This window comes from Theropithecus gelada, chromosome 2 (genome assembly GCF_003255815.1).
Source record: "Theropithecus gelada isolate Dixy chromosome 2, Tgel_1.0, whole genome shotgun sequence".
Taxonomy (NCBI): Eukaryota; Metazoa; Chordata; class Mammalia; order Primates; family Cercopithecidae; genus Theropithecus; species Theropithecus gelada.
The window spans coordinates 67,389,569-67,417,425 of NC_037669.1; the positions used below are offsets into that span (position 1 = coordinate 67,389,569).

Below are 27,857 nucleotides of genomic sequence, written 5' to 3' on the forward strand. Positions count from 1 at the left end.
TCTTCCTAGTTGCTGATGGCAGCTCTTCTCCACGGTTTAGCCTGTGTTCTTGTTTTGTTTATTTATTTATTTCCCTTTCTTCTGCACTTGGTATTCCTCCAGGCTCCATCTGAATGTGCCTTGCCATCGGGAGCACTAGGAAAGAAGAAAGTCAAACTGGCTCTCCCTCAGGCTCAGGCTTTGGAAAATCAAAGCCGAGCAGAGGCAGCTCTTCTCAGCCTGCAGCAGGGTCAGCAATTTGTGTAATGTTTTCCCTGTCGGCTTATCTCTGCTGATTTCTTCTGTTTTTGAGCAAGGGAATGAAGAGTTGTATCATTGCTGCTGCCTTTTTAAGCAGGTGGGGTCTGCAGCTGTGATCAAAGCTAAGCTCTGTGCTCCCTGCTGACAGCATTCCCTGCTTTTTTGTAAACTGCTCCTTCTAGGGCTGGATTTGTCTCAGCGGAATGAGGTGACTCCAAGAAAAAAAACCACCCAGACTCCCTGACAGGGAATGAAAGGAGCAAAGCCCTTATATCTCCCGCCCCACGCAGGAAGCATTTTGATAGCGTCGTTTGAATCAAGCCATAATTAGGCTTTTGCATCCAGTTCTTGTAGGAACATGAAATGCTAGGCAGCCAACAGGTTTGGTTCTGGCAACCACCTCTCTGTGGAGGATTAAGTTGTACTGTGTATTCCTATATTTAGTAAAATAGTATCTCAGAGACCCTTTTTCATTCTTATTTTTGGTAATCAGTAATTTTTGTAGATAGTAATTTGGGTCTGATTGGGACATGTTGGCAACTGTTCAGTTCTAATTATAGGAGTGTTTTTGCCAGTAAGTCTTGAGGACAGAGTGAACGTAGGATTTTAAAAAGGTATCCCGCAAATTAGTTGAGTCCTAATTGTTGAGGGTCATGATCACTATAATAGAATATATAAGAGATTAATTGTAGCTCCCTACCTGGTAAAACTATTCTAGGAGACTTAATTTGCATAAATGTTTTGTCACGGACTGGGCCCAGTGACATAGGACAGATTCTCCGGTGGTTCTGCTGGCAAATGTCATCTTCCAGCATCTTGTTCAACTTGTATGTCGGTAATCAACTCTTTAGATGGCGTCCCTGCTTCAGAGCGTGAGCCAGCACAGCATAGTGCATAGTGGGTCTGCACAGGAGGAGTTCTGGCTAATCAGGGAGGAACCCGCTGGCATGGGGCAAATGTTCGCTTCTGAACATTGGAGGAATATGAGAATTGAACCTGCTTATGTTTCTGATGAAAGGATCGGATGGGGTAGTACATATGAAAGCAATTTGGAAGCCCTCAAGTCTGATGCCATGTGGAGGATTAGTGCTTGGGTTTGTGGCTAGCCTGTGGTATACCTATGCCACTGAAGTTTCTAGGCTTCATCTTTGCCAAGCAAATTAGGGCTTTAGATTAGATCTGTGTGGTCTGATTTGGTATTCATTGCCACATGTGGCTATTTTCATTTAAATTAGTTCAAATTAAATACAATTTAAGGTATAGTTCTTCAGTCACGCTGACATTCCGAATGCCCGACAGCCACATGGGTTTAGTGGCCACCCTATCGGACAGCACGTTTCCATCATCATGTGAAGTCCGCTGGACAACCTGAACTCAGTTATCTAGCAGGTTTCCTCCAGCTGGGGATTGATTAGACTTCAACAAAATGACTCATGAAGTCCTTAAAAGAGGCCTGTGCTTTCAGTTCCCCCTTCCCTTCACCGGCACACCTATACCAGGGGCTTGGATGTGCTGAAATCTTCCCTCCTTGTTTGCCTGGTGTCTGAGGCATGAACGCTTCCTGTGATACCTTCTGCAGTGAGTTTCTTAGAAGAGGTAAGTTGTAGAATGACACATTCCTGAGCCCTCAAATAGTTTTATCTTGTTTATCTAAAATTCTGACTTGGGCAGAATTTTCCTCCTCTTTTATTAAACCTCTGGGTCTTCCTTGTCAAGAACAAGATGACCTGTGGTCATTTTCTGTGTACATGGGACAGCTTAGGCTCAGTGTTGGGCTCAGGCAGCAGTGGTGTAGTATGAACTTGGGTAGCAGATGAAGCTTTGGAGGTGCAGGTTGTTCCACAGAGGTGGATGGACGGTACGAGAACAATGGTTTAGGGTTGGATACATCATCTGGAGACTAGCAATAGTTATATCAGAATCGATATCCAGATGGCTTTTAGAACTGGGAGCAGGGGGTCGTTGTGAGTGTCTTACACTAAGCTTAATAGACTGGAGGTTCAAGCTGGGAAGAGGTGGAATAGCTGAAAACAAGAATAAGCTAGGTCCTGCAGTTTAGGCTGTTCAGTGGTGTATAGGGTCCCTAAGGTCACCTTTCAGTGAGGCCTTCCCTAAATACTCATAAAAAATTGAACACCCCCCGGCCCAAGTGCTCCCTGGCTACCTTTTCAGTTCAATTTTTTTTTTTTCATGGCACTAATATCATCCAGCACACTCTGTATTTTACTTAGTTTTTATTATCTATTATTATTTTAGTATTTATTATCTTATACAAGAATATAAGCTCCATGAGCACAGGAATTGATCTGTTTTGTTCGGGGCTTGAACACATAGTACTTTCAAGTATTTATTTGGCTGGGCACGGTGGCTCATGCCTGTAATCCCAGAACTTTGGGAGGCTGAGGCAGGCAGATCACCGAGGTCAGGAGTTCGAGACCAACCTGGCCAACATGGTGAAACCCTGTCTCCACTAAAATACAAAAATTAGCTGGGTGTAGCAGCACGTGCCTTTTATCCCAGCCACTCAGGGGCTCAGGCACAAGAATTGCTTGAACCCAGGAGGCGCAGGTTGCAGTGAGCTGAGATCACACCACTGTACTCCATCCTGGGTGATAGAGTGAGACTCTGTCTCCCGAAAAAAATATATATATATGAACCATGTGATTCTGGGAGGTGGAGGTTGCAGTGTGCTGAGATCTTGCCACTGCATCCCAGCCTGGGCGACAGAAGGAAACTCTGTCTCAAAAAAAAGAATGAATGAGTGAAAACTGCAGGCTTGATGCAGTTTCAGTGCAGTCTGGAGGTAGAGCGACTCTTGGGAGGCTAGTGCCATAGAAGGAGATAAGGAAGTAACGGGCAGAGGTCTGAGGAGACAGGCAAGTGGTGGCATCTGAATGGACAGAAATAGGTTCAGGGGCAGGCATGTGGACCCTGGCTTCAGGCAAGGTCCCTGTGAAAGTTGAAGATCATGTACAAGAAGGCAACTAATGGGCAGAAAGCCCAGCTTTGCAGAATCAGGGTTGTGAGATAAAATGTTTCCAAGTCTGGGCCTCAGGATCAGTCTGGCCTAGAAGAGGGACTAAGGAAAGAACTCTTGAGCCATGGAACCATTAGAGTAGGGCCCATGCATCTTTTTACTTAAAGCCAAGATTGGTGAGTAAATGCGAGGTGGAGATTCATCCTCATGCTCTGGGTGCAAGAGGGATGGAGCAGAGTCAGGCTGCCCTGTACACAATGTGTGAAGTCAGCAATGCTTCACTTCAAGTTGACTCGGGAACAAGGGGACCCTCCCACCAATTACCATCCCACAGTTTGATCAGATCCAAGAGTCCACAATATTGAGAGTGAATAAAAAGTGTCAGCTGGTAATAATGACTTCATCGTAGTCACAGCTCTCTGGGGCGTTCCAAACATCATGGTGCATGTGTATTACCTGGGAGTCTTGTTAAAAAGACTCCTATTCAGAGACCTGGGATGGGGTCTGAGATTCTGCATTTCTAAGAAGTTCCAAGATGCTGCTGCTGCTCCTGGTCTAGTGTTACGCTTTCAGAAGCAAGGCTTTATCAAGGAAAGAAACTAAATATTAGCCATTGAAGTCAATTGCCTTTATTAAAAGTATTTTAAAATTCTACTTAGATGGTCTAGGGACTGTCATTTAAGGGTATTCTGGTGGACAGATGTTTTTCACTTCAGTTTAGTTTTTGAAAGAGTATAAGCAAGCATAAAATACACTTTCCCAAGTTGGATTTTCTATGGAGGACCACTTGTCAGAACTGCTGTCATGTCTGGCTTTCAGATCCCATGTTTCCTGAGGCAGTCATTGAATACTTTAAACCCTAGTAGTCTGGGCTCCGTGGCTCATGCAAATAATCCTAGCACTCTGGGAGGCCAAGGCAGGAGGATCACTTGAGCCTAGGAGTTCTGGGCTGCCATCAGCTGTGATTGCACCACTGCACTCCACCTCTCCTACTTGTAAGTAAGTGGTTCTGCATAGTGTGGTATGTGGGCACTGGGTAGGGTGTGGTATATATGCGCCGAGCCACAGATCACACCGGACCAGGGTCAGAAGTTTGTTCTTGTGATGTGGATGAGGTGGCAGCATGTAACTCACTCTGAAGGCTTCCTGTGCTTTTGTAAAAGTTACTACCCTAGAAGTTTTCATGGGAATAAAAAGACCCCAAACCATGGACATTTTGAAATTTGTGTTCTGATAGGGTAAATAGATGATCTTACATGCATCTCTCCTGCCTACCACATTCCCAGATAGACTATATAGTCCTGTGGAATGTGGTCGGTATGTCCTTGCAGTCCTAGGATGTGGCCCTGTACCAGGGTTTGTGCTGTGATTCCACAGCTCCTATGTCACTAAACCTCTCCTACTTTTCTCCTCATAGTCCTTACAAAAATTTCATTTTAGATAGCTTCTTTTCTAGAACCTCTCTGCTTCTCTTCTCTCTTCCCCTTCCCTCGTTCCAAGCCTGAAATGGCTACCCCTTCTCTCTGCTCATGGCCAGTACTTAATTCTTGCTGTTTGAGGTGGTTATGGTCTATAAAGTCACTGTGAACACTGAATTAAGTGAATTCTGAACCATTGTTCCCAGGGGAAATACAGGTTAGGTTCCTGTGAGTCTCTGGTCACAACACTTAACCTTGTTTTATGTGTGTTTCTGTTTAAAGTCACCTTATTTAATATATACTGTTGATTCATTAATATTGAACCCACAGCCAACAGTACTAAAACTCATGCCTGAACAAAGCGGTCTCGGTCAGGCACATCTCAGCCTCCTTCCACTTAGGAACACTGGACAGCCCTTTAGCATTATGCTTAGGGGCCTCTTTAAGCAATGAAATCACCGACAAAAAGCACAAAAATGAGCAAAACACGACATTAAGTAGGCCACATAAAGGAACCTTGTGTAGAGTGTAAGAGCTGAGACAAGAAGTCAGAATGTCATCACCTTGTAGGACCTCAGCTGGAAATGTGTGTTGGGGAACTTGAAATTTTCTCTCTTCTGTGTATGTCCTCAAAGGACCACAAAAACACTGTAAATACTGACTTGAGGGTTACAATTAAATTTTACTGAGTAGCTAAATTCACAGATACGGAGTAGTGAGGCTTTACTTTACCTTATAGGCAATTTCACAAGGTAAAGTTGGTAGAGGGACCAACACAGTAGGACAAAAAGGAAGAAAAAGGTACTCTTTTTTTTCTGTCAAAGAATCTGATGTTTGAAAAATTTTAAAAAGCACTGAAATAGTCAACCTGGGAAGAATTAGGACTTTGATGCACTTTTCCCCTTATTTTAAAATACAGAATGGTTTTCATTTAGAATTGTATGTGCAAAGAAACTGTCTTCTGAGTGCCCAGGGCATCGTATCCCCACCCTTCTCATAGACTTACTGCACTGTGGTATTGTGGTTTGCCCCTTGCCCACCACACACTGATTTTATATGATCTTTTAGGTCAAATGCTGTTTTGTATTCCCCATTGGATCCACTAAACCTAGCACATAGTAGGTGGTCGTAAGTGTTTGATGGCGTAACTCCTGAAGGTTACATGTAGAGTCAAAAGGCCCTGGGTGCTGAGAACTCTTCTCTTATTATGAATAGGAGGCTTGAACAATGAAAGCAAAGCATTGGATTAATCTTAAATTTCATTATAAATACAAAGAAATACATACTTTGAGTATACCCTATTGGCCGATGTGGTGGCTCACGCCTGTAATCCTAGCACTTAGGGAGGCTGAGGTGGGTGTCTCCCTTGAGGCCAAAGTTTAAGACTAGCTTGGGAAACATAGCAAGACCTCATCTAAAAAGGAAAAAGAGTCTACCATATATATCTACATATGCATGTGTAAACAGGTACATGAGTATAGTTTATTAGAAAAAGCGATCCAAAGTGCCAAAAATCGAAGCAAAACAAGCCTGAGCAGTGCTGAGGTCTACCAGAGAAACTCCCCGACCTGCCTTTCCTTACAGTCACAATGAATGAAACACCTGAGAACTTGACAGAGTTGTCTTTTCATACCTCCACCCCCAGGGGGAAGGGTTTCTTTTTTTTCTTTTTTGTTTTTTTTTTGAGAGGAGTCTTGCTCTGTCGCCCAGGCTGCAGTGCAGTGGCACCATCTTGGCTCACTGCAAGCTCCGGCTCCTGAGTTCACACCATTCTCCTGCCTCAGCCTCCCAAGAAGCTGGGACTACAGGTGCCCACCACCACACCCGGCTGATTTTTTTTGTAGTTTTAGTAGAGACGGGGTTTCACCGTGTTCGCCAGGATGATCTTGACCTCCTGCCCTCGTGATCCGCCCGCCTCGGCCTCCCAAAGTGCTGGGATTACAGGTGTGAGCCACCGCACCTGGCCAATTTTTTCTGTTTTTTAGTAGAGACAGGTTTCACCATGTTAGCCAGGATGGTCTCGATCTCCTGACCTCGTGATCCTCCCGTCTCGGCCTCCCAAGGTGTTGGGATTACAGGTGTGAGCCACTGTGCCTGGCCAGATTTCTTTTTTTATTGTGTACATTTTACTTGTAATTATAGACATAGAATGGGGGCCTATTATGCCCGATTTTTTAAAGCTGTTTTTTTTTTTTTTTTTTTGGTTTTTGTTCTTTTTTTTTTTGAGAGGAGTCTCGCTCTGTCACCCAAGCTGGAGTGCAGTGGCTCAACCCTGGCTCACTGCAGCCTCAACCTCCCAGGTGCAAATGATCCTCTCACCTCAGTCTCTTGAGCAGCTGGGACTACAGGTTCTCACCACCATGTTCAGCTAATTTTTAATTTTTTTGTAGAGATGGGATCTCACTATGTTTCTGGTCTCAAAATCCTGGGCTCAGGTGGTCCTTCTACCCCAGCCTCCCAAAGTGCTGGGATTACAGGCTTGAGCCACCACATGCAGCCTGTTTCGAGAAAGTAAGCTTTACTCTGTAGTATACAACTTAGAAAAAATTGTTTACCTTGAGTAAAATATTTATATTTTGGCATAAAGGTTATATGGTGGCATAAAGGTTCTTGGTAGCTCATGTTCAGATTTTTTATTGGATAAGATGAAATATTATATAGGCTTGGAAGTAAAGTAAAAATAATGGAAATTCTTGTTTTATACTTAGCCCAGAAAGTACTAAAGTTGGTCTGTAGGCCAGAAATCTTCGGGGGAAAATGCCTATAAAATGATATTGGAAATGACCCATAGTGCTTTACTCATACCTCAGGAACAACCTCAATAGCAATGAACTGTGTGTGCACTTGTGCAAAGAAAAACTTTCTGTGTATAGTGTGCACATTGAAAGAGATGGCCAATGGATCTTTCTCTAGGCATAGTTTTCAAATTCTTTTTGTGTTTGGTAGAATGCTCCATGCCTTATAAAAGGAAGTCAGAGATGAGGATGCAGTATTGGTGGTCCTGACAGTTTTCAAGAGGAAATGGGTGCCATCCTGGGATCCCGTCCACCCTCAGGACTGTCCTCCCCTCTCTCTGGCTTGAGACTTCTTTCCAGGACTCATGGAATTTTTAAGTTAATTTTTATTGTATACATAGATTATAAGTATACAAACAATGAATTCTCATAAAGGAAAACACCATGTAACAACAACCCCAGTCAAGAAATGTGCCTTAAAGTCACTCCAGGGGCACCATTCATGCACACCCTACCTTGTGACCACTGTCCTGAGCTCTATCACTAGCCACTGACTTTGCCTGTTTTTGAACTTTGTATAATTGAGATAATAAATACAGTACATACTCTTTTGTGTGTCGCTTCATTCATTCAGCATTATTTTTGGAGCAATCTCTCAACATCAATTCCTAAAAGTGTCTTTAGGGCACCTTAAAAAAAAACTCTCCCAACAAATTGGCCTGAGAGCACTGTACCCTAAAAAGGAACGCAGCGAGTAATGTAACTCTGTGTGAGTGGGGTTGCTGGGGAGGGTTGGATATTGAGTAGATTACAGATGGGCACGTTTCCTGAGCACTTTCTTCTTGGTCTTTGCTGATCAGACCTAAGACCCAGCCATCAGGGCTCCCTTCTACCCCCAGCACAGTCCTCTCTGTTCCAACAAGGACCTGTGCTCAGAAGGATCTCTTGAATGCTGAATGCTACAGCTCCTAGGCCTGGCTCTCCTACAGAAGAGACACAAGTTAAATAGCTGTTCTTATTAAGTCAGTGAGCTATCCTGACTGGCACAGTGTGGGATTGTTTGTTTAGGACTATGGGACAGTACAGCAGCTCTGCCTGAGAGATGGACACTCCATGTTGTGACTGGCCCTGTCCCGTGCCTCTGTGCCATAATGGTGCCCTCTTGTGTTCATCCCGGCTTTCTCTGTAGGAAAACAAGGGTTACAGACACTCTTTTAGGTTCAGAATGACTGGGAAGAGGCAGAACTTTTGTGACATGTCAGTCATTTAATAATTCCTGAAAACTCAAACTGAGCCAGCGGGCAATGCATTACTTTCATTCATTTTGTAGAATAGGATTGGCATTAAGAAACCATAGAATGGTTCTGGGTTAACTAGCTCATGCCATTGTGGCATGCATTTAAGAAAACATTTTGGCCAGGCGCAGTGGTTCACGCCTATAATCCCAGCACTTTGGGAGGCCAAGGTGGGCAGATCATGAGGTCAGGAGTTCGAGACCAGTCTAGCCAACATGGTGAAACCCCCATCTCTACTAAAAATACAAAAAAATTAGCCGGCTGTGGTGGTGTGCCTCTGTAATCCCAGCTACTTGGGAGGCTGAGGCAGGAGAATCTCGTGTGAACCTGGGAGGCAGAGCTTGCAGTGAGCCGAGATCACGCCACTGTACTCCAGCCCGGTTGACAGAAGAAGACTCCGTCTCGGGAGAAAAAAAAAAAAAAAAAAAAAAAAAAGACATTTCATTGCATATTGTAACAGTGACTGCATAAATATTCTGAATTTTCGAAGTTTTTGCCTCCTATTATATTGTGAAGACCTGCATGCTTCTGCTTCTGCATAACGCAGTCAACACGCCAACACTTGAGTAGTTTGTCTTAGTACTGTGAAAGCAGTATAGCACACATACTTTACATTTTGTAGCCAAAGAAAAATTAGCATTTAGAACAAACATCCAAAGAAAACATATGAAGTCACTTGACCTTGTCTTTTTTTCTGAGTATGCCAGGAAATTTTGAAAGCAGTTATTTTTTATTCTGCTTTCAAAATGGGACAGTGAAGTTAAAGGAGATGCCATTTGAAAGTTTACCCAGGACTTCTACTTCCTTACACCTCAGAACTCTCCTCAAATGTTAAGCTCATAATAGTGAATGTCAGTGGAGGGTGAAGGGCAGAGCAACCCAGCTGGTGGTCCAAGACACCACAAGGAGGCTTCAGGTGAGTGTGCATATTGCCCCTCAGCCCTCGGGATGGCGGGTAGGATGTGGGCCAGCCTGGTGAGTTTACCCAATGCGCCATGCTGGATAGAGACAGTTTTCTGTGTGTTCCATGATACGAAACACCTTGGGAAGCATTGCTTTAACTAGACTGCTTTTGCAAGACTCTCTGAGAGCATTTTAGTTGAATTGTGAATGAGTAGGAGCCAGCATGGGAATACTTGTGGAAGAGCATTCCAGAAAGAAGGGAACAAGTACAAAGGCTGTGTGAGAATTTGTTGATGTGTCCTTGGGACAGAGAGAGGGCAGTTAGGGGTTAGCTTAGTGGCCTGGATGAGAATCATGAGAGAGCCAAGAGTGGTGAGTTCCAGGTCTTACACAGCCTTGTCTTAAGTCGGGAGTTTGGATTTTATTCTGAGTTTGGGAAGTCATTGCAGGTTTTTAGCAGGGGAACATTGTGATCATAGTGTAAAAGTGTAGCATTTTGGGCTTGGATGGGAATTAGTAACAAACTAATCTATTCCCCTCATGTTATTATGCAAAGAAAACTTTTCTGTGCCTTGCTGTTGTTACTTTTAGTGGTGTCTTTTTTTTTTTCCCCCCATTTGTAAACTCAGGAGCATACTGTGCAATGCTTTCTAATTTCTGTTCTGCTCTAAAGATCTTGATCACTGATGTTCTTCTATATTCATTTCCTAAGGCTGCTGTAACAAATTACCACAGACTGGGTGGCTTAAAACCACAGACCTTTCTTCCTTGCATTCCTGGAGGCTAGAATTCCAAAATCAAGGTGTCATTTGGTTTGGTTCCTTCAGCAAACTCTGCAGCAGAATCTGTTCTGGTGCCTCTCTGCTGGCTTCAGCAGTTGCTGGCAACCCTAGACATCCTCTGGCATATGAGCACATCATGCCAATCTCTGCCTCCACCTTCATGGCATTCTCTGTGTCCCTGTGTCTTTACATTGTGTTTACATTGTGTTTTTTATAAGGACACCAGTTGGTGGACTGAAGGCCCACCCTGATCCAGTATCTAATCTTGATTACATCTGCAAATACCCTGTTTCCAAAACAGGTGACATTCACAGCTTCCAGGGCTTAGGACATCAACACATCTTTGTGGGGGGACACAATTCAACCCACAGTATCTTCCTTCTACCACTAACTTTATAGTGACACCTTCTCTATTTAGTTGACTGAGCTCTACTTAGTTTAATTGAATCCAAACAGCCGTTTCATTTGAACAGTTAACAGGTCAAAATCCTACATCATTAAACAACACTGTTTGCCCTTTTTTCACAAAACAGGTGAAATGTAGGAATGTTGTCAGAATTGTTCCAAGTCTGATGTGCCCAAATACCATGCTTCATGGAATAGTCATAGAGAAGAAAGTGGATTGGAGAGCTCTGCTTCAACCTGCGACTTGTAGTCCCCGTTTCTCCTGTCCTTTCCTATCCTACAAAGGTGTCTTTTACTTAAGCAGATAATTGGTTTCATTCATAATTTATACTCTGCCTTGTACTAGAAATTATTTAAAGCATTTCTCTGTGTGTGTGTGTGTGTGTGTGTGTGTGTGTAAAACAAGATGGCATAATAAAGGTGAAGGTAAAAGAAGAAAATTAAAAGCAGAAACAGGCTGGACGTGGTGGCTCATGCCTATAATCCCAGCACTTTGGGAGGCTGAGGCAGACGGATCGCCTGAGGTCAGGGGTTCGAGACCAGCCTGGCCAACATGGTGAACTCCTGTCTCTACTAAAAATACAAAAATTAGCCAGGCGTGGTGGTGCGTGCCTGTAATCCCAGCTATTCGGGAGGCTGAGGCAGGAGAATTGCTTGAACCCAGGAGGCAGAGGTCATAGTGAGCTGAGATCACCCCACTGTACTCTAGCCTGGGTGACAGAGCAAAATTCTGTCTCAAAAAAAAAAAAAAAAAAAAAAAAAGTAGAAACAAAATGAAACTGGGAGCAAGGAGGAGCTCTAGGTACATTCTCTCATGTTGAGTGAGTCATGGATTTGAACAGCCCATGTGGAACGGGAGACCTTGCGAGGTACACAATTCAAGTGAGGTATACAATTCCAAGAGATTTTCATGGGACTGTTATTTAAATCAGCTTTTGGGATCACAGTGAAGCACATTTCAGCAAAAGCATTTCTGCTAGGGAGTAGAGAGAAATGTGGCAAATTTATGAGACCCACGTTTCCATCTCTGAGAATTTGATCTGGCCTGGCAAAAATGTAAAAGAGTTGCAAAGCTGGGGTGAACTGTGTTTCTTTCACACAGTTCTTTATGGACATTGTACCTTTCTTAACCTATTTGTCGCCCTCACCCTTGAATTTCTTAAGTGGAGGTCGGGGTTGAGCCAAATGGTGGCTTCTCTGCATTTGGATAAACCTTATGAGAGCCATTCTTTTCAGTATTTAGCATTGCCATAGCAAGTTTTTTTTTTTTTAGTCATTTATTTTTCTCAAAAAATGGATGTGTGTCTATGTGTTTGCTAATGTGTGTGGGCAGATGTTTGTATAGGCACATGTGTGTGCACATGTATGTATGTACATGTTTGTGGGCACGTGTGTGTGTGGGGGGCACATGTATGTATGTACATGTTTATGTGCAGACTGTCCTCAAAAAGAACTGCTGGAGCTAGAGCCTATCTCCTTGCCTTTAGCTCCCCTGCTTTTCACCTCTTCTGTGCAGAAGAGTAATTCTGATGGAGGACTTTTTAAACATGTAGCCCACCTGTTTATCGTTTGAAGATTAAAGTAAATGATTCTCTATATAATTGTGAACCAGGGGAAACTGTATGTGAGTTCACACATATTAACATAAAAAGTAAGACATGCTCTGCTTGAGGTCTTTAGAGTTGTCGTTCTGTGATAATATGACATCATCTTTGGTCCTCCATGGCTCAAAGAAGGTGCCACATTATTTTCTTATTTTACCAGTAAGGATAATAATAGTACCTATATCACAGGGTTGCTATAAGTACTTCATGAGTTTACCATGTGAAATACTTAGAAAGCCTGCACAGAGTTACTGCACAGGAAGTGCAAGCCTTTTGTATTAAGAGATACTGTCAAAGAACCTTTGTCCTTTTGCGTAGCATCCAAGAGGTGGTTGAGTCTATATTATCACTGTTTGCTGTAGTGATTCGACACTATTATTCAAATACATCTAAAAATTTTATTTCTTGGCCCAGTGCAGTAGCTTATGCCTATAATCTTAGCATTTTGGGAGGCTGGTTCAGGAGGGTCGCTTGAGCCCAGGAGTTTGAGACCAGCCTGGACAATGTAGCAAGACCGTGTCACTACAGAAAATTTATAAAGTAGCCAGGCATGGTGGTGTGTGCTTCTAATCCTGGCTACTCAGTAGGCTGAAGTGGGAGGATGGCTTGAACACAGTAGGTTGAGGCTGCAGTAAGCTGTGACTGAGCCACTGCACTCCAGCCTGAGCAATGGAACAAAACCCCATCCCTAAAAGAATAACAAAAAAATTAAAAATAAGTAAAAATTTTTATTTCCCCCACCTTCTTGGGATCTATAGTCTCATGTGTCAGATATATATTAATGCATTCATGAATATTTGTATTCTCTACTAAAGCACTAAGGATCAGAGCTCATAAACTTTTTTGAAAAGTGGCATAGTTGTTGAATCGTTGGAATCGCCTTGAGAGCTTTTATTAATCTAATTACAGTAAACCTACAATTGGCTTTTCATAAAGGGATATGGAGGTCTATTTTGTGATTTTTAAAACCTTTATATAGTTTGTAATATTTCAAGAAGACAGAAGTTATTTTCTGCCAGGGACTTTTGGAAAGTGGTTACTGTCATTTCCTTAAGGAATGATTTGATACTGATTATTTTCTAGCTCCACATTGTATTTTTCCTAAGCTTAGTACATCACAGTCAAGCTGACTTCTCCATAGGAATTAAATAGCATTGAAGGTTTCAACAGTCTTTTTCAAAAATTAAATAATTTCTATTACTTTCATAACAACTACCCTGTAAGCAGTTGAAAGAGAGCAGGTGAGAGAGAAGAGCCCTTTAAGCTTGGAACTTTGGGATTAATATCTTGTTGCAACTCTTCCAATTTAAGTCACACAAACATTCAAGCTGCATCAAAGTAGCCAGTCATGTCAGCTGCATTTATAAAGTGGAAGAATTGGAGTAGATGACTTCTGTGCTCCCTTAAAGAATGAAATTTCAGTGGATCTCTCTAGTACAGCCACCTATATGTGTCATGCAGAAAGTCCTTTCTGAATATTTGTTGAGTTTCTGCACTTAAAAAGTTAGAGAAATGCTATGGTAGTCAAAACTCAAAAATACTCATTAATGAGCAAGCCTCTTAATAGATTTCATCCGCATTCTACTATATCATTTCCTTCCCAGCATCTTTCCCATCCATCTTACCAGTATTTTTGTTGTTTGACTTCTTGTTGATCATTGATATTGTACAGTGCAAATAAATTGCAAGTCAACCAAAAGATCAAGGATTTCACAAAAACATTGGAAGTGATATGGGGGATGTGCTTGAACCACATGGAACTGCTCACCATAGTAAACAATTGAAGAAGAAAACTCTACAATAATAGTGAAATTAGTGGAAAATCCTTATTTTGAATATTAAAAGATTGATTTGAGCATCACATGATTGAGAGGCCCATGAGGAAACTGATGATACCCTTGATTTTTTTCTGTAAGGATTACCTTCTCTGATTCTGCTACAAAAAGACCAACATGACATGATGAATGTTAGATGGTGCTGTAATAGAATTTTGTTAGAACAATTACAAATACAATTACTATTTGGTTCATTCTTTGCTGTTTTTGAGAATTAGTACATGGTTGCAGTTGTAACCTACATATTGTTAACATTGTTAAATATTTCATAAATTTATTTTTGTAGTTTGTAATTTTATTTCAAGGTGAAGTGGTTTTTTTTTGGTTTTTTTTTGTTTTTTTTTGTTTTTTTTGTTTTTTTTTTTTTACACAGAGTCTCCCTCTGTTGCTGAGGCTGGAGTGTGGAGTGTAGTGGTGCAATCTCTGCTCACTACAACCTCTGCCTCCCAGGTTCAAGTGATTCTCCTGCCTCAGCCTACTGAGTAGCTGGGATTACAGGCACCTGCCACCACACCCGGCTAATTTTTGTATTTTTAATAGAGACAGGATTTCACCATGTTGGCTGGGCTGGTCTTGAACTTCTGACCTCAAATGATCCGCCCACCTTGGCCTCCCAGAGTGCTGGGATAACAGGCGTGAGCCACTGTGTCCAGCCTCAATGTGAAGTTTTAAGCTTATCATCATTATTTACTATTAAATTTTGGTCTCCATTTTAAGTTGGTTTACTTTTTTCTGGTCTATTACCCTCTATTAATGAGCATCTCCACTATTTATTTTAGCTCTACAAGGTGTACTGTGTTACAGTGATGCCCTGTGATGTCCGTCCAAAATTCATGTCCTTGCAGAACCTCACAATGTGACCTTATTTGGAAATAGAGTCATTGCAGATGTAATTAGTTAAGATGAGGTCATGCTAGAGTAGGGTGGGCCCTTAATCCACTGTGACTGGTGACCTCATAAGAAAAGAAGAGGCACTAAGACACACACAGAGTGAAGATGGCCATGTGAAGTCACAAACACATAGGAAGAACACCCTGTAACAACAGAGGCAGAGCTTGGAGTGATGCATGTACAAGCCAAGAAACTCCAAGGATTGCCAGCAACGCCAGAAGCTAAGAAAGGGGTATGGAAGGAATTCTGCCCTGAGAAGGAACCAACCCTGCTAATGCCTTAATTCTGAACTATTAGTAGTAGCCTTGGCCGGGTGCGGTGACTCACGCCTGTAATCCCAGTTCTTTGGAAAGCCGAGGCGGGCGGATCATGAGGTCGGGAGTTCGAGACCAACCTGGCCAACATGGTGAAACCCCGTCTCTAACAAAATACAAAAATTAACTGGGTGTGGTAGTGTGCACTTGTAACTACTCAGGAGGCTGAGGCAGAAGAATTGCTTGAACCCAGGAGGCGGAGGTTGCGGTAGCCGAGATCATGCCATTGCATTCCAGCCTGGGCAATAGAATGAGACTCTGTCTCAAAAAGAAAAAAAAAAGTAGCCTCAGGAACTGTGAAAAATAAATTTATTTATCTTGTTTTCTGCTACCAGTTTTGGATGGTTTGTTATGGCAGCCTTAGGAAACTAATACAGAGAGTTTTCAGAAAATGATTCTGCTGATCCATGGACTAGATGATGTTTCCCAGAGCCTGCGCCCACAAAATGGCATAAAAGCCAATTGAAATTTGTATGAGAAGTTGTTTTATTGGCCCAAACTAGGTATGGACCAATAAGATATGGGTCAATAAGATAAAGATAAATAACTCTTTATCTTGCAGCCTTCCTTGTATTAAGTTAGTCATTTCTTGTTCGTAGAGATTGAATGTTTTTGTTAATGGCTGCGCTAGAAGTGCTTCTCACTGTTACAGAATAAGAACAGACAGCTCTGCGTTCCTCTGTGCATCCACTGGTATTTGTTTTCCTTGGAGGCTCTCAGATTCAAGATAGGAATTTCACCAGCAACTTCTTCTTAAAGCCAGTGCATTACCTTTAAATCAGGCTACATATGTGTGTTTTGGGCCAAGGAACCTAAAGTTTGGAACTGGTTCTTTTCAGTAGAGAGGAACAATGACATGTTATTATCACAAATGCCCTTCTTAAAAATTTAACTTTTAAGTTCAGAGACACGTCTAGGTTTGTTATATATGGGAAACTTATGTCATGGGAGTTTGATGTACAGATTATTTTCACCACCCAGGTATTAAGCCTAGTACTCATTATTTTTCCTGATCCTCTCCTCCTCCCACCCTCCACCCTCTAATAGGCCCCAGTGTGTGTTGTTCCCCTCTATGTGTCCATGTGTTCTCATCATTTAGCTCCCACTTATAAGTGAGACATGTGGTATTTGGTTTTCTGTTCCTGCGTTAGTTTGCTAAGGAAAATGGCCTCCAGCTCCATCCATGTTGCTACAAAGGACATGATCTCGTTCCTTTTATGGCTGCATGGTATTCCATGGTGTATATGTACCATGTTTTCTTTATCCAGTCTACCATTGATAGGCAGTAAATGCCCTTCAGAAAGAAAGTTGAAGCCGGGCTCAGTGGCACGTACCCATAGTTCCACCTACTTGGGAAGCTGAGGCAGGAAGGCTGTTGAGGCCAGTAGTTCAATATTGTAATGTGGTATTACTGCTCCTTTGACTACTGGTCTCCAGCCTGGGCAATGCAGTGAGACCCCATCTCTCAAACAAAACAAAACAAAAAAAAAGAAGAAATTTGATCTACTGTTTGGTCCCAGATAGAACCTGAGATTGTGTGTGTGGTATGCTGTGAAATTAAAAGGCCAGGTTAGCCAGTAAACATCCAGTTTGAACTGTCTGGAATTGCCTCACTGGAGTCTTGTCCTCCGTGATCAGTTGTGGGCTCTAGTCTCAGTATGTCATGCCTGGCAGGCTTCTAGGTTTGGGCAGAGGAAATGAAACCTAGTCGGTTACTATAAGATTTATAGTAGACCTGCTATTGCAGGAAGTGGTGAAAAGTTGATTGATAGTTTGAGACAAAACTCTACAGCAAAAAAACAGGATGTATGCTTTCCATTTATACCCAGTTCACCCTGCCCCTACATTTCAGGCTCCTTTTGCATTTTGTTTTGGTTGCTTCATAAGGCTGTGGAGGCTTTCCCCCTCCTAAGTACAGTCACCAAATGTAAAATAATTGAGGAAATTTTGTATCAGCTTTGCCACAGTCAAGGCATGTACTTTCTGCTGTTGCAATTACTCTTTGGTGGTAGTTACATGTAGTGTAACTTGTCTGCAGTCTTTAAAGAGAAATCCTCCAAATAGGATATTATTTCACATATGCAAAAAGAATGAAAGGTCTTTTTAAAGTTACATCGTAGGATTACATTTCCAGTAACTAAGAAAAATCTATTCTACGTGTGGTTTTATTAAAATATGACAGTAGTGGTATCCAGTTGTCTCTTTTAAATGCCGAGTCTCTTCATTCTATAATAAATACATTCTTAACAGGTAGGTGATCCTCACTGAGATATAAAACATATACTATAACTAGCCAGGCATTGTGGCTCACCCCTGTAATCCCCAGCACTTTGAGAGACCAAGGTGGGTGGATCACTGTGAGGTCAGGAGTTTGAGACCAGCCTGGCCAACGTGGCAAAACCCTGTCTCTACTAAAAATAGCAAAAATTAGCCGAGTGTGGTGGTGCATGCCTGTAATCCCAGCTACTCGGGAGACTGAGGCAGGAGAATCACTTGAACCAGGGAGGTGGAGGTTGCAGTGAGCTGAGATCGTGCCACTGTACTCCACACTCCAGGCTGGAAGGCAGAGTGAGACTCTCTCAAGAAAACCCCAACCAGATAAACAAAAAACATATACTGTAACTAGTAACTCAGCCTATGTGTGTGTTGAGAGTATCAAAATGTACCATGGCCAGGGCTGCAGCTCACGCCTGTAATTGCGGCACTCTGGGAGGCCAAGGTGGGAGGATCACTTGAGCCCAGGAGTTCGAGACCAGCCTGGGCAACATAGGGAGACCCTGTCTTTACAAAAAATTTAAAAATTAGCTGGGTGTGATGGATGTGCCTGCAGTCCCAGCTACTCAGGAGGCTGAGGTGGGAGGATCACTTTTGCCCAGGAGGTCAAGGCTACAGGGAGCCCTGATCGCGCCATTGCACTCCAGAGCCCAGGCAATAGAGTGAGAACCTGTCTCAAAAAAATAAAAATAAATAAATGGTACCTGATGTTTGTAAGAGTGGTTATCTAATAATGTCATTTGACCAGGCTTTTGGACATGAACTACCCTAGTCTGTTTTGAGTATGACACTATCTACCTTAAGTGAGCTGCTTTCTGAAAAGGTAAGTCTGTTACAGAAGTAGATTCTAGAATTTACACGGAGTGGCAGATTAGAACCAACTCTAATTGTACTAGTGGTTGAAAAAACAAAACAGCTACTCTTTCATGGCTTAATTTTTTTTCCCTACAGGAATAATTTCCCTTTTCATGAGCAGTGATTGCTAGGTTATCTGTGCTAAGTAATTGAATAAAAACAAACCCAACTTTCATTCCTCAGACTGTTGGGGCACATTCTACACCAATGCTATTTTGAATTTTAATCAGTTTTTATCCTGGCATTCTTTAAGAATGGGAGAGAGTTCAGAATGTTTCTTCTATTAAAGTTTCTTTCAGAACTTTAATATTAATTTAGGAAGCTAGCCAACTTGAAGTAGTAAGGGTGGGATAATAAAATAGAAATGAAGCTTGGTGAAGAATCAAAAATCTATCTCTGTCTGTCTGTCTGTCTCTCTACCAGTCTCTCCATCCACCTATCCATCCATCCATCCACCCACCCACCCATCCACTTACTGTGTAACCTGGTAATTTTAAGCATAATATAATGCTGAAAGTGAAAAACTTTTTCCTGAAGGATAAAAGTTCGCATCAGCTGGTTTCAGACAGGAGTTCCTATTTGGGCCCCTGGATTCAACTTCACCACTTTTCTGCCTGTTACACTTGATACTTTTAGTCCCCCTGTGTGTGGGGTATGCTTTCTGAGAAGAGCCAGGATTCTAGGGGAGGAGCTTTGGAATTCCACATTTCTATAGGTATAAAAGACAAGACACAGTATCTGTATAGTAGACAATAACAAAGATCCAAATAATATCAACCTGAGAATTGGCATGTTTAATATATTCAGCGAAATTCACAAAAATGATTTGAACTTTACCCTTCTTTTCTAAACCTCTATAGATGATGCTTATATGTATACTTCATTTAACATCGTTAAGCTAAATATATTAGTCACAATTGCTTTGGAGGATTCTGGGCTTTGTGCAAGTCAGAACTTGCTCAGTTGGAAGATGCTGAGTGGAGCTCAAATTGGGAAGAAGTAAAGAATGTGGCTTTAAGAAAGGACACTTTGGCCAGGCACGGTGGCTCATGCCTGTAATCCCAGCAGTTTGGGAGGCCGAGGCAGGCAGATCGCCTGAGGTCGGGAGTTCAAGACCAGCCTGACCAACATGGAAAAACCCTGTCTCTACTAAAAATACAAAATTAGTCGGGCATGGTGGCGCGTGTCTGTAATCCCAGCTACTCGGGAGGCAGAGACAGGAGAACTGCTTGAACCCAGGAGGTGGAGGTTGTGGTGAGCCGAGATTGTGCCATTGCACTCCAGCCCGGACAACAAGAGTGAAACTCTGTCTTGGAAAAAAAAAAAAAAAGAAAGAAAAAAACACTTTGCAGAGCCTGTGTATTCATGGGAGGTCCTTTGATGGAACGGGAAGAGAGCTGAAGTTCTGAGGCTTGGGTTTCCAGTTGTGACCGCTCCTTGTTAGCTGAGCGAACCTCAGTGGCTCTCCTACCCCTGCAAGCTCCAGTTTCCTCATCTGTAATGTAGGGATAACAATGGTACTGATTCACAGGGTGGTTAATGGAGCAAGCGCAGTGATGTTAGTGGAACATCATCCTTTGTATATTGTTGAGAAGTATTTGTCGTGACGATTAAAATGAGATATGTAGTCAGTAAAGTAAAAGCTTTTATTTTATTTGTTTTTATTTCTAGTATTAGAGGCAGTATCCATTTTCCCAAATTTATCACTCTTTATTTCTTAAGCTGCGTGAGAGAACTGCCCTTCCTGGAGAAACAGAGTGGTGTACTAGTTCTTAGACTGAACGAACTTTGCAGCAGCTCAGACTGAATCCTTTACCACTGGTAGTCAAGGTTTAAAAATATTGGTGGACATCATCTACAACTATCTTGGGTATAAATGCAAATTATGTTGCAGCCGTCATATTCTATAACTATGCTTTTAAAAATGCCTCAGACTGATAAAAGATTAGCCAGGGATTATAACGCTTTGGTGAATCATTAACTGACTCTAGTGGATGTCACCTTGGTTTTCCTCTTTACCCTAACCCCTCCCTTTTTCTAAGTGCTCTGGAAATTATGGCACTGAAACCCAGGGCTTTCCTTGCATAAGAGAAAGCTACCCATCAACAGTGGTGACTGCCCTTGTCCCACTCACCGCACTGTGCCTCCCGCTCACCCTTGGGCACTGCAGTGGTGCTTCTGTGGCCTGATTACATGTGTGAAGGGGCAGCAGGGGTTGTGGGGAGTGGGGGGCAATCCCTGCACAATCTCATTATTGTGCTAAGTATTTTGAGAAATAGCATTTCAGGTACATGCGGACACCCAGATTAAAATACTATCTTTGTTCGGTATTTCCCATTGTACTGTCAGTTGCACTGAAATGAAGTCTCATTTTCCCGATGTTATGGGATGGACTACACTTTTACAAATGGATTTATCTTGTAAACTCACCCTCATCCAGTTTGTATCAAAGCCACTCAATGTTTTGTACGTTCATTTTATCTTTGGAGTCGGGGAAACATAAAAACCATGTCAGCATGTTTACCACTTTCACTCACTGCCACCTTTCTTCAGTTGTCACATTAGATTTCCCCTTTAGAAGAGTAGTCATCTTTGGAGAATGCCAGTTTCTGTCATTTTGGTTCTTTTAGAAACAAAAAACAACTGATTGCATCAAAGTTAATAATGGAAAAGTTTATTTACTCGATACAATGTAATATTATAAATCTAGGAAGTAATTTAGAGGAAAAGAATCTTCGGCTGGGCGCGGTGACTCACACCTGTAATCCCAGCACTTTGGGAGGCCGAATCTGGTGGATCACGAGGTCAGGAGATCAAGACCATCTTGGCTAACATGGTGAAACCCTGTCTCTACTAAAAATACAAAAAAATTAGCTGGGCGTGGTGGTACGCGCCTGTAGTCCCAGCTATTCGGGAGGCTGAGGCAGGAGAATTGCTTGAACCTGGGAGGTGGAGGTTGCAGTGAGCCGAGATCGCGCCACTGTACTCCAGCCTGACGACAAAGTGAGACTCCGTCTCAAAAAAAAAAAAAAAAAAAAATCAAAAAAATCTTCTGAAATAATATGAAATGGTTTTCTCATAAAAAGAAAAGGTACTCCATGCTGCTGATATTGCTTTTCCTCCTTGTACATTTTAAGATTGTGAACATTTATACATTTATATAGGTTTAAAAATAAAACAATGGCAGTGAAAAGGCTCCATCACACCATCATCCTGTGTCATCCCCCATATTTCCAGTTCCCACCCTATCTCCTTTACAGAAGTTACTATTTTCTGTCACTTTGGAGAGTTTATTGAGAAGTATACAAGCAAATAGAAACATCTGTTTTGATATCTTTCCTGTTATTTTCCCTTTTTATATATATGTAGCATATACATATGGTGAGCCTTTTGTGTTGTTAAGCAGTAAGTCTGGATTGGCCCATGGAGAGCTTCATTCACTGTACAGCTGTAGGCTATTCCTTTGTGTGGATATGCCATAACTTATTTCACCAGTCAACCAGTCTTATAACAAGGACATTTGGTTGTTTCCCATTTTTAGGTATTAAAAAATGATGTCATAGTAAATAACCTCAGACCTATGTTATGTAGTGTGTGTGCTACATGTGTTTAATTTTTAGACACGGGGCTTGCTGGGTCCAAGGTATATACATTTTCCATTTTGAAAGTTACTGCCAAGTACTCCTTCTTAGGGGTTTTAGCTATTTAATCTCCCTCCATCAGTATATGAAAGTGCCTTTTCTCCTGCAGTCTTGCTAACAGAATAATATCAAATGTTTGGGTATTTGCCAATCTGACATATAAAAAATATATCTCACATATGACTTTAATTTGTATTTCTCTTATTTGACTGGAGTTGAACATCTAATACATTTAAGAGTTACTTATATTTCCTTTTGTGAAAATTGTCTTCTTGTCCATTTTTCTGTTGGATTGTTATATATCCATTATTAGGAACTCTGTTAGGAGAATTAGGGTTTATTAGAATATATATATATATATATATATATATATATGCGCTTATTATAGATATATTACCCAGAAGAAATTGATTTTTTTCCTTTTTCTTTTTGAGATGGAGTCTCGCTATGTTGCCTAGCTGGAGTGCAGTAGTGTGATCTTGGCTCACTGCAACCTCCACCTCCTGAGTTCAAGTGATTCTTCTGCCTCAGCCCCCCAAGTAGCTGGGATTACAGGTGCCTGCCACTGTGCCCGGCTATTTTTTTGTATTTTTAGTAAAGACAGGGTTTTACCTGTTGGCCAGGCTGGTCTTGAACTCCTGACCTCAGGTGATCCACCCACCTCAGCCTCCCAAAGTGCTGGGATTACAGGCGTGAGCCGCCACGCCTGGCCAAGAAATTGATTTTATTTAGTTGAATTTATCAGTCTTTTCTTTTGTGGCTTCTGAATTTTGAGTCATAGTTAGAAAAGCCTTCCTCCTTCTTAGGGTCATAAAGGAAATCTGTGTTCCCCTGTAATACTTTTAATCACTTTTTAAAAAATATGTATGTCTTGGATCTGTTTTTACATATATATCTTGGATCTGTTATGGTATATATCCTGGTGTGCCATTTAAAATGTGGATCCAACTTTATTTTTTTGGAAGCTGTATACCCTGTTATCCTCAGGCCAATTAATAAATAATTCTAATCTTTGTTCTTAAAATGTTTTCAAGATCCAAAAAGTTGGCAGCTCTTGCAGAAGCCTTAAAGGAAGTCTCCCTTACAAAGGCCCAGCTGGGGTTAGAACTGGAAGAACTAGAAGCAGCAGCACTGCTTGTCCAGGAGGAGGAAACTGCATTAAAAGCAGCCCATTCAGTTTCTGGGCAGCAGACACTTTGCTCCAGCTCTGAGGCAAGTGATTCGGAGGACTCAGACAGCACCGTGTCATCTGGAAACGAAGACTCAGACTCAGATTCAGAACAAGATGAACTCAAAGATAGTCCATCTGAGACAGTCAATTCTTTGCAAGGTCCCTTTCTTGAAGAAAGCAGTGCCTTTCTTATTGTTGATGGTGGAGTATGCAGAAACACAGCTGTCCAGGAGTCTGATGCCAGTCAGGGAAAGCCACTTGCCTCTTCCCAGCCTCTTGGAGTGTCCGGACCTCTGATAGAGGAGCTTGAGGAACAACTGAAGACCACAGTTCAGGTTTCTGAACCCAAGGGCACCACTGCTGTAAACCACAGCAATATGCAGGAGAGAGACGGCCGTCAGACACCAAATGATTGACTCTTAGGTGGTTTTATTTGTTGTTGAGAAATACGGTAGATTTGGTTTCATTTACCGAATGAGAATTCCTCATTTTCACTTTGTAGTTTTTCTTAGTATATAGACAGCCTGCTGTATTTGTATCCGCATCTGTGGATTCAACCAACTGCAGATCAAAAATATTTAAGAAAAAATTGCATCTGTACCAAACATGGAGACTTTTTTTCTTGTTATTATTCTCTAATACAGTATAACAACTATTTCCACAGCATTTACATTGTATGGGGTCATATAAGGAATCTAGTGATGATCTAAAGTGTACGGGAGGATGTGGGTAGGTTATATGCAAATACTGCACCATTTTTTATCAGGGACTTGAGCATCTGATGATTTTGGTATCCTCAGGAGTCCTGGAACCAACCCCCCACAGATACGGGGACAACTTTATGACTTTTTTTTCAATCAGTGAATGTGTATACCTTTTGTTTTCCTTGCTATCACTGTGAAGATAAAATTCAAAAGTATTTTTACCAAAGTGTAGCTAATATTTCAAGCTGAAAATAATAGTTCTACTGCCAGTGTCTCCAGAATGTAGAGCCCATCAATATTTTTATTTTAGGAAGTGTACTTGACACCCCATAAACTGCACGTATCGAAAGTGTACAGTGTGTTGGCATATGTGTACCCCACGTAAAACTGTCACCGCGATTGAAGTGAGGAGCGGACCCATCATCCCCAAGTGCTCTTGGGCCTCGTTATTAGTTTGCATGTCCTAGAATTCTATGTAAATTGAATCATACAATATGTATCCCTTTTTTGGTCAGGCTTATTTTACTCGGTCTAGTTATTTTGAGATTCATCCATGTGGTAGCATGTGTCAAGAGTTTTTGTGTTTTTCATTGCTGAGTACTACTTCATTGAATAGATTTGTTCATTGACCTATCGATGGACGCCTCGGTTGTTTCCAGTTTGGGGCTGTTATAAATAAAGCTGTTATGAACATTTGTATACAAGTCTTCATGTGGACGTATGCTTTCATTTCTCTTAGGCAAATACCTGAGGGCGGAATGACCGAGCCATATGGTAGGTATGTGTTTAATGTTTTAAGAAAACGCTGAACTGTTCTCCAGCATGGCTGTACCATTTTACATTCCCACCAAAAGTGATAGTTTATGAGAGTTCCAATCTATGAGAGTTCCAACCTATGAGAGTTCCAATCTTGCACATGCTTGTTACTGATATGGTCAGTCTTTTAAACTTTTACCATTTTTATAGATGTGTAGTGGTGTTTCATTGTGGAAGTGTCTGTTCAAATCTTTTGCCTCTATGTGTGTGTGTATATGTTTGCCTGTGTGTGTGTGTGCGTATGTTTGAGACAGGGTCTTACCCTGTCTCCCAGAGTGGAGTGCAGTGGCGCAATCTCTGCTTACTGCAGCCTCAACTTCCCAGGTTCAAGCAATCCTAGCACCTCCTCCTTACCACAGGCTTGCTCCACCACACCCAGCTAATTTTTGTAGCTTTTATAGAGATGGGGTTTTGCTATGTTGCCCAGGCTGGATTTGTGATTTTTTTAGAGTTCTTTTTGTTTGGTTGGTTTTGTTTTGTATTGTGGGGTGTGTGTGTGTGTGTGTGTGTGTGTGTGTGTGTGTGTGTGTTTTGAGATGGAATCTCACTTTGTCACCCAGGCTGGCGTGCAGTGGCGTGATCTTGGCTCACTGTAACACCTGCCTCCCAGGCTGAAGCAATTCTCATGCCTCAGTGCCCCCAAGTACCTGGGACTATAGGTGTGCACCACCAGGCTGGGCTAATTTTTGTATTTTTGGTAGAGACGGGCTTTTGCCATGTTGCCCAGTCTGGTCTTGAACTCCTGAGCTCAAGCAATCTGCCCACTTTGGTCTCCCAAAGTGCTGGGATTATAGGCATGAGTGACCAAGCCCGACAGTTTGAGAGTTCTTTATAAATTCTGGATACAAGTCCTTAATAATGAGTTTTTTTTGCATGCCTCATAGTCTTTGATTGGATGCCACACTTTGTGAATTTTACCGTCTTAGGTGCTGGATATGCATTCTTATATATACTCTCTATCTTTGTGTAGGGATGCCGTCCAGTGACATGGAAGTAGTTTGATCCTTACGGGTCTCGCTTTGTAATTTGTTAGGCAGCTCTGGCGCGGTGCTCAGTCTAGGGCAAATCCTTCCCCAGTGCTGATTTTCCTGAGTGCTGCACCATGCCTTATGAATTACAAGTTTTTCAGCCTGGCTGATTGAACTCACACTGTTCCCTGTGTGCATACTGAGGACTGTTCTCTCTAATGTGAGTGTGTGTGGTTTTTTTTTTTTTTACCTCGAGACAGAGTCTTGTTCTGTTGCTCAGGCTGGAGTGCAGTGATGCGATCTCAGCTCACTGCCTCCTGGGTTCAAGTGACTCTCCTGCCTCAGCCTCCCAAGTACCTGGGATTACAGGGATGCACCACCACACCTGGCTACTTTTTTGTGTTTTTAGTAGAGACAGGTTTTCACCATGTTGGCCAGGCTGGTCTCAAACCTCAGGTGATCCACTCGCCTTAGATTCCCAAAGTGCTGGGATTACAGGCCTGAGCCACTGCACCCAGCCCCCTCTAATCTTTTCAGATGGTTCTAGAAGAGGGCTCTCCTCTCTCTCTCCAGATAGCCAGGGTTCTCTGTGCAGCTGTCTCCTCTCTGGAGCTCTATCCTGCAAATGTTAGCTGCCTTCATCACCCCGAGTCCTCAGCCCTGTTTTTGAACTCCAGAACCCCCTGGGTTCTGCCTGGATTGTCCTTCTCTGCATAGCATGGAAAGTCTTTCAAGGCAGTAGGTCTCACCTTGTTTTCTGTCTCTCAGGATCACTGTCCTGCATTGCCTGAAGTTCAGAGTTTGGAAAGTCATGGTTTTGTGTATTGCTTCCGTTTCTCTGCTTTGGTTATGTCTGACGGGAGAGTAAATCTGGTCCCTGTTAATCCATTGGGACTGGAAGTGTAAGTCTCCATTAATAGTTTATGAGTTTTCCCACTTGAGTTTAAGCTGCTGGGGAGGTAGGGTCTTGTTAACACTGAATCATCAGTGTCCTTATTCTCAAGCACTCCATAAATATTTGTTGAATGAATGAACAAATAAGATAAACCAATTTGCTTTGAGGAGGAAATGAAATCTGATCTATTAATCTCAGTAGCATCATTAATTTCAAGAAAGGGTATGATACTTTTTACTTAGGGCTTGTGAAGATGGTGAATATTTGTACTTTTCTAGTTTGTGTTAACATGATCCTGGGGTGACTACGGCACTTAAAATGCATATGAACTCCTGAATACTATAACTGCTTTGCTGGAATGTGTTCAAGACTTCTCTCAGCCTCCTTGGAGAGCTTCCAAGTCCTTATGACCATTGAAAATGCATTTCTCCTCAATAGTACATTACCTGAAGCCAGTTTGAAAAAGTATTATCTGTAACTCCCCTCATTTACTTCCACTGAAGTCAAGCAAGTTAAGCAAATCCTCTCTTGTCTAAAAGTTTAAAGCCATGGAAGTTTTCTTCCTTCCATCAGTTTCTGTTCTTAGGAATCTTGACAGGATCTACTTCAGTGGACTTGTCTTGGGTAGAAAAACTTGTTATTCCCTTCCTCAAAGAATGAGCAAACATGATCCTTCCCGGACATCCTCAAAGCCAGGGAGCTCATTAAACAACCCTCATGAGTATTAAAGACAACGTGAGTGAGCTCCTTAATTTCAGAGTCCGTGTCGGCAGTGTTTCTCCTACCCCTTTCTTTGTTCACAGAGGTTGAAACTTTGTTATATCACATTACTCTGTCTTTGTTTAAGATGGGCTGAGAACACTATATACTACACTAGCTCAGTAACCCAAAACACCTCCAAAGGTGCTGCCTTTCATTTATTTTTTTTAAACTAGACAACCTGCCAGGCAACTTTAGGGTTCTCCTATAACCATATGGGTTTCCCAAAACCCATAGGTGATGGGAGAAAAAAATAAGTTGGGGAAAGTATAGGGAAGAGACCCAGTGACTGCCTAGTCGCAGCTCAGTGGGAAAAATCAAGACTTTGCGGTTGACAAGAGGCAGCCTCCAATTCAACCCAGCTCCACTGTGGCT

General features: G+C 42.1%; 1 protein-coding gene across 2 annotated transcripts in view; it reads left to right on the plus strand.

The window, feature by feature from the left end:
• The window catches only part of SHQ1 (SHQ1, H/ACA ribonucleoprotein assembly factor), a 107,324-nt gene extending 82,574 nt beyond the window's left edge, over positions 1-24,750 (plus strand). For both annotated transcript variants that reach the window (XM_025374971.1, XM_025374972.1), the window contains exon 11: positions 23,204-24,750. In XM_025374971.1, the coding sequence (XP_025230756.1) occupies positions 23,204-23,756 (553 nt within the window). In that variant the 3' untranslated portion in view covers positions 23,757-24,750. The remainder of the gene's footprint in view (positions 1-23,203) is intronic.
• Positions 24,751-27,857: the final 3,107 nt, after the last annotated feature.